Source organism: Parus major, chromosome 28 (genome assembly GCF_001522545.3).
Source record: "Parus major isolate Abel chromosome 28, Parus_major1.1, whole genome shotgun sequence".
NCBI classification, from domain to species: domain Eukaryota; kingdom Metazoa; phylum Chordata; class Aves; order Passeriformes; family Paridae; genus Parus; species Parus major.
Window position 1 is genome coordinate 1,804,296 of NC_031797.1, and position 6,355 is coordinate 1,810,650.

The 6,355-nt window shown below is 55.4% G+C and overlaps 1 protein-coding gene across 1 annotated transcript; it reads right to left on the reverse strand.

Annotated features, from left to right (window-relative positions):
* Nucleotides 1-3,232: 3,232 nt before the first annotated feature.
* Nucleotides 3,233-5,915, reverse strand: LOC107215424. The gene is made up of 6 exons (XM_015651566.2): nt 5,743-5,915; nt 4,963-5,182; nt 4,683-4,825; nt 4,239-4,346; nt 3,896-4,066; nt 3,233-3,402 (listed from the first exon to the last, which is right to left on the reverse strand). The coding sequence occupies exons 1-6, from the start codon at nt 5,821-5,823 to the stop codon at nt 3,385-3,387; spliced, it is 741 nt and encodes a 246-aa protein (XP_015507052.1). The 5' UTR covers nt 5,824-5,915; the 3' UTR covers nt 3,233-3,384.
* Between the last annotated feature and the right edge of the window lie 440 nt (nt 5,916-6,355).

Sequence of the window (6,355 nt, forward strand, 5' to 3'; positions counted from 1 at the left end):
CTTGATGGTGCCAAGAAGATTGATCTATTGGGAAGGGGGCAAGAGAAAACTAAACAGAAAAACACCAAAGATCCTAAGAAGAATGTTTGAATATGTATGAGAATTTATGGATGTGTAGTAGGATTCTGTTTTTAAGGGACAATCCTTTGTCAGTAAGGCGAGCTCTCTTGGCTGAATGCAGAGACACCTGGCCCTATCTGTATACTTTATCTCCTAATTGTCTTTTTATTAAACTTTTAAATTCTATAAAAAATTTGTGAACATCGTTTTTCACACCCTCCTTCCCATCCTCCCACAGCAGCGGCCTCGCTCTCTGGTGGCCCTTGCCGAGGACACAGGGCTGGCCCTGGTGTCACCCTCAGAGCCACTGAGGCCAAACGGGCCCTGGAGGCCAGGAGGGTGCAGAGCTCAGCTCTGGGCCCCACATCCTGCATGGTTCCCACCATCCCAACCCCTCTGGGCTGCAGGAGGGGCAGGGAAATGGGGCCTGGAAGAGCCGGGCCTCGGGAGAGCCGGGCCTCGGAAGAGCCGGGCCTCGGAAGAGCCGGGCCTCGGAAGAGCCGGGCCTCGGAAGAGCCGGGCCTGGAGATTTCCAGGGGATGCAGAGGTGGAGGGAGGGAATTTGCTCCTCAGCAGGGACTGAGGGGAAGGGTGAGAAGGATCTCACAAAATCTGGGCCTGGATGAGACCCAGGGCTGAGCCCAGGGGCAGCAGAGGCTCAGTTGGGCACATCCCACAGCTTTTCCCTAGGAAAGAAAAGGCCAAGGAGGGCTCTGTGCATCTCCATCCACCCCAAATCCAATAACCTGCTCCATCAGGCTGCTCCTGGCAAACCAAGGGGGTTGATGCCACCCTGTGTCCCTGTGCTCCATCTCCTCACACTGCAGGGAAAAACAGGCAAAAAAACCCCACAGGCCAGGATGGAAGAACAAGAATGAGGAGAGGGAGGGAAGGGATGCTCAGAGGTGCTTCATGGATTGGGCAGGACAGACTCTCCATCCCTGTCCTGCTTCACCCCGACCTGGAGAGGGGCCAAAAGTCCCCAGAAGCATCACACAGATCCCATCCCATGGCTACAGCCCCACTGAATGGCCCCAAACAGCTTTTTAACCCCCAAACCTGCATTTTTGGGATGTACCAGTCTCATCCTTCTGCAAAGGGACGTGGCTCATGTGCACACAGCATTTTGAGTAGCTCAGTGGTGACACCCCTGAGGCCACCAACAGCCAGTGCCACCCTCAGATACTGCTCCAGGCTGAGCCTTCACCCACCGTGGGACCACCATCCCACTCCTCCTCCTCACAAACGGGCACCAGCCATCTGCTGGGGCTGGACTCAGGGCTCAAACAACTCTGCAGATGCTTCTCTAAGCCATTTACTTCCACCATGCTCAGCTGAGGAGGTCTCTTCTTCCTAAATCAAGGCTTAAAGTCTGGGGAGATCTGGGTATGCTCAGAATTAATTTGCAGGTGAGCTCAGAGGCAGATTTAGGGCTGTTTCTTTCCTCACCACATTCAACATCACCACTCTGCAGCCTTACTCCTAGGCAAGGAACCAAGCCTGCCCTTCCATCCCCACATCCAGGGCTCCCAAAGCTCAGGAGCAAGAGGAAAAGCCAGCCCAGATTCCAGAGAGAGCCCCTGGCCAGCTTTGTGAAGGATGCTTTATTAATTTCTGCTGCAGAGAAGGGGAGAGAGCTCTTGAACACAAACAAGGAGCACCTGAATTAATGCTGAGCCCAGAATAATATCCAGGAGCTGCAGGATCAGCTTCTCTATCAACCTTTAACAAAAAGTAATTCTTGCTGTTATTCAGCAGTAATGAAAGCAGAGCTATTGTGTCTGCAGATAACACCAGGTACAAGGCACTGCAGCTTTATGAGTGCTTGAGTTTCATGACTCAGAACTGTTAATGGTGCACAAATCACCAACCTGAGAGAAAAATAGCCCTGCCTGGTCCAAGCCATACCCTGCTGGAGCAGAGGCACAAGGAACCAGTGCTGGAGCTATGGCCAGAGCTGTAAAGCCAATTTTAGAAGGCCAGGGAGGAATCCAAGGGCTGCAGGTCCAGGAGAGGTGTCCTGACCCAACCGTGGGTTTAAAGGTCCAGAATTTCCACCCTTAAGTGGTTCACTGGTCAGAGAAGGCCTTGGAAAGATCAGTGTAACCCAGCAGGGCTGCTTTTACAGGCAGGACAATTTTAATAAGCCTGAGATTAAGATCCCTGACCCCAGCAGGGTCTGGGAGCCAGGACTGCTCCCTCCCCCTTACCTGCCTTCCAACTCTCTGGGATTTTGAACTCCCATTCCTTCCTGCAGCCCACAGGAGCTGGGACACAAGCACAGCCTTGGGGCAGCTCAACTCCTCTGTCCTCTCAGAGGGTTTATGCTCCTTCAGAGGCTGTGGCATGGGGCAAGCACAGACATTTCTGAGCTGGCCTGGCCCACCCTGGTTAAACCAAGCTGAGGGCTCAGCTCATCCAGCCCCACATCCCTGCTGGAGGTGCCACAGTTCATTTTAGCATTTGGATTCCCACACAAAGCCAGCTCCAGGCAGTGGTGCCAGACACAGCCTCCAGGCATGCCCTGAGCAAGGGATCCAACCCCCCCAGGCTGTTCCCATTCCCTCACCCACATTTGGAGGAGTTGCTGCTCTTTGCAGCCTCAGATTTCGGGACTTGATCCAGGCAATAGCTCCAGCACTGGGCAACCTCAGGTCTCTCTCCAGAGCTTGGGGTCACATTCAGGCACGTCTTGATCCCACTCTGCTTTTCCAGACCCCAAAACCCACACTTCCTCAGAGGATCCTTCCCAGGATGCATGTAGAGGGAGAAGGTTCTGTTCACAGCTCCCAGGTAGAGCAGACAAAATACAAATTGAAAACCTTAAAATGTTGATTGAAAAACATGGCCTCTGTGTTCAATTCCTTAGTTTATTCCAAGGGGTTATTCAGTGGTTTTGGGGAAGCCAGAAGGGAAGGGGAGGCACCAGGCAGCCCAGGGCTATCCAGGGAGCAGCCTGGGTGTCCAAGCTCATGGGCTGGCCCATGGAAAGCCCCAGTGCTGCCCAGCCTCACTCTGCACCTTCACTTCTCCCCTTCCAGCATTCCCAGAGCCATCCCCTCCCAGGCACCCTGAGGAAGCTCTCCCCAGGAGGGATCAGAGGGAAAGGTCACCCTGGCAGCCCCACACCCTGCAATGCCAGCTCCAGGTACTCACAGCCAACAGAGCCCAGTTCACGTGAAAAAATAGGGTGATTTTATTATAAACTTCAGAAAAAGGAAACAAACAACATGAACACAGCATTTAACTGGACATCTTCCTCAGGGACACAGCTGTCCCAGGGAATCAGGCACTTTGCAGCCCCAGAAGGTCCAGGTGCACAAGTCAGGCTTCCTGGTTTTCCTGGAAAACAGATTTTATAGCACTGCCTGCCCTCACTGACACTGGGGACAAAGCAGCCCCTCCCATCTCTCTCCTCACCCCCCACTTCTCAGGGCAGCAGCTTCCTGGGAATTGGGAGGGTACCCAGCAGTGCTTTGGGACCAGAGCAATCAGGGGGATGTTGCTTGTGGTGAAGAATTCCCACATTCCACAGAATCCTCCCCATTTTCTACTGCAAAATATCAGGGCCAGGGAAGCATGAAAGGCTTGTGGCAACCTGCTGGCAGCAGCCCCAGGTCAGAGGTGCCAGAAGCTGGCACCTGGCACTGCTGTCACACGCTGGTGCCTGGGCACACACAGCACCAGCCCACCAACACCTGGGACTGAGGCTGTGCCCCTGCACAGGGACTGGAACCCCTCAGCAGCAGAGCTCTGTGACAACGAGCCTGGGGACATCCAGGGGACTCGTGACTGCTGCCCTGCTCCACACTCAGATTGTCCCAAGGGTCCTTACCCCATCGTGGGACACGCTGGTGTCACAGGCTGTGTCAGCCTCCTGCTCGCTGCCATCCCCGCTGCTCCCATCGGCTCGTGGCTTCTGGGCATCACCACTGGCCACATCTGGAACATCTTCCCCACTGCTGGCCACAGCTGGATCCTCAGCTCCTGGTGGCAGCACAGAGCCCTGGGGGTTGTGTGGCACAGGGACACAGTCAGAGCAGCACAAATTCCATAAGGGATTCACAGAATTCAGATCAGAGCAGCCCCAGACCCCCTCCCCCTGCAGCCAGGGGCAGGGGTGGATCCTTCCAGCCCAGGATTGTTGCTGTTCCCAGGAATGGAGCAGGAACACCCACCTGGACAGCTGAGGGCTCCAGCACGGTGACCCCACCCTGCTCCTCCAGCTCCAGGTCAGTGTCATTTTCAGACTGGTACTCGTTACTGTCCGACTCCTCCTCCGAGGGCTGGGGGAGAAGAGGCAAAGGGAGGCTCTGAGGAAGGGACAGGGTGGGGAGGGACACCCCAGTCCTGTCCCAACAGCACTGGGAGCCACAGCCAAGGGTGACAGACACTGCCTTGCAGGGACATCGGCCAAAGGGAAACCTCGGGGATGAGTGGGGCACCCCCAGCTCAGACTGTGCTGGGGTGATGGTCAGGTGCTCCTCAGACACCCTGTGCCCTCAAAGAGGGGATATGGAAGGAAACCTCTGCAGGCTCCTTCCAGGGACACTCCCAGAGCATCCCAGGCCCACACAGAGGCCAAACCATCCTGGACTTGCTCAGCAGCCACAACATCTCACCTCATACGTGGGGTCTTCAGAGTCATCCTCTGGCAAATCCCTCTCCAGCACCATAAACCAGGACTCCTGCTCCTCCAGAGCCACATCATCCCGTTTCCTCTTGCTGGCTTTGCTGGCTGGGTTGATCAGAGCCTCCCCAATCTCTGCAGGGATTCACAGGAGGTACAATCACCACACCCATAACAAACACAGCGCTTTTCCCAGCTCCCTGCAGGAATTCCAGACTGTGTTCTTCCTAGCTGCAAAGCCTCTAGGTGTTCCAGGAGGCCCCAGCTCTTACCCTTGGACATGTTGGTGTGGCCCCAGTCCACTGGGAGGTAGCCCAGGAAGTTCTGGATCCTGGTGGGAGTCACAGAGAGCAGAAGGCGCACGAGTTTCCCCCGGCGCTTCCTGGCGAGGAGCCCAGGCCTGCTGGGGGACTGGGGGCAGAGTTTGCTCCTGAGGGTCCCAACAGGGAACACAAATCCAATCCAGACAGATGCTTTCTGAAGGAGCTTCAGCTGCAAAGAGAGGTCCATCAGCACATGGGAGAACTTCCAGCCCTCAGGGAAAGCCTTAAACTCTGCTCTGTCCCAGTGTGGAGCTGGGATTGGGACCAACTTCAGACAGGACCTGTTGGGCTGTACTTAATTCCCAAAACCCTCACATTTCTTCTAGCTCAGAGAAGAAGACAAATTGGAATACTCCAGCCACCAACAGCTGAAGGGGCACAAGACAAGGCCAGGGAGAAAAAGCTGGGAAAGGGAGGAAAGCAGAGGACAAGTACATGCAGAGGAAAAACATCATAGAATTGTTTGGGTTAAAAGGGACCTTAAGGACACCTATTCCACCCCCTGCCATGGCCAGGGACACCTCCCACTGTCCCAGGCTGCTCCAAGCCCATCCAGCCTGGCCTTGGATGCTTCCAGGGATCCAGGGCCTGCCCACCCTCACAGGGAGGAATTTCTTCTTAGTATCTAATAATGTGAAAAGACTGAAAGAAAATGAACAATCTGGCAGAAAAACCCCCAGAAACTGCCAGTGCTGAAGTTTTAGCCACCCCCTCCCCAGCCTCACTCACTGGGTACTTGACCAAGCTGAGCTGAAGGATCTGGCCCAGGAATCTGCTGGAGAAGGAATCGCTGCTGGTGGGTGGCCTCATCTGGAGAGAGAGAAAGGTCAGAGCCTCCAGCCCAGCTCTGAGAGCACTGCCAGCAGAAAGCACCTCTCGGGCAGTGCCCAGACCTGCTTTAGGCTGGGCTTTGGGGGGCTAATCCATAGACACCAGACTGCCCTGGCTTAGACCCCTGTGTTGCCCTCAGGGTATTTATAGGTCCTGCCCCATCTGCTCCTCTTTACCCTGACGAGCTGCTGGCTCTGCTGATCGGTGGGGCAGCCCAGGCCCTCAGCTGGGGCTCCCCTGCTGTCAGCACTGGGCCTCAATTAAGGGCTCTCACTTAGGGGGTCGTTTTCTCTCAGTTGGAGGTTTCCTCCTGGAGCTTTGACTTGAGATCTCTCCTCTTGCTCTGTGCAGGTGCAAAGAGCTGAAGGTGATGAGAAGCCAGAACTGCCCTGCTGAGCCCCCCAGGGATGGGAGAAATGTGATCCCAGGGGAGGAGAGGCCCCTCTGCATCCCCCCTGCTCCGTCCCCCACAGAGATGGAGCTGCTTTTCCTGTCTGCATCATTTTCCCAG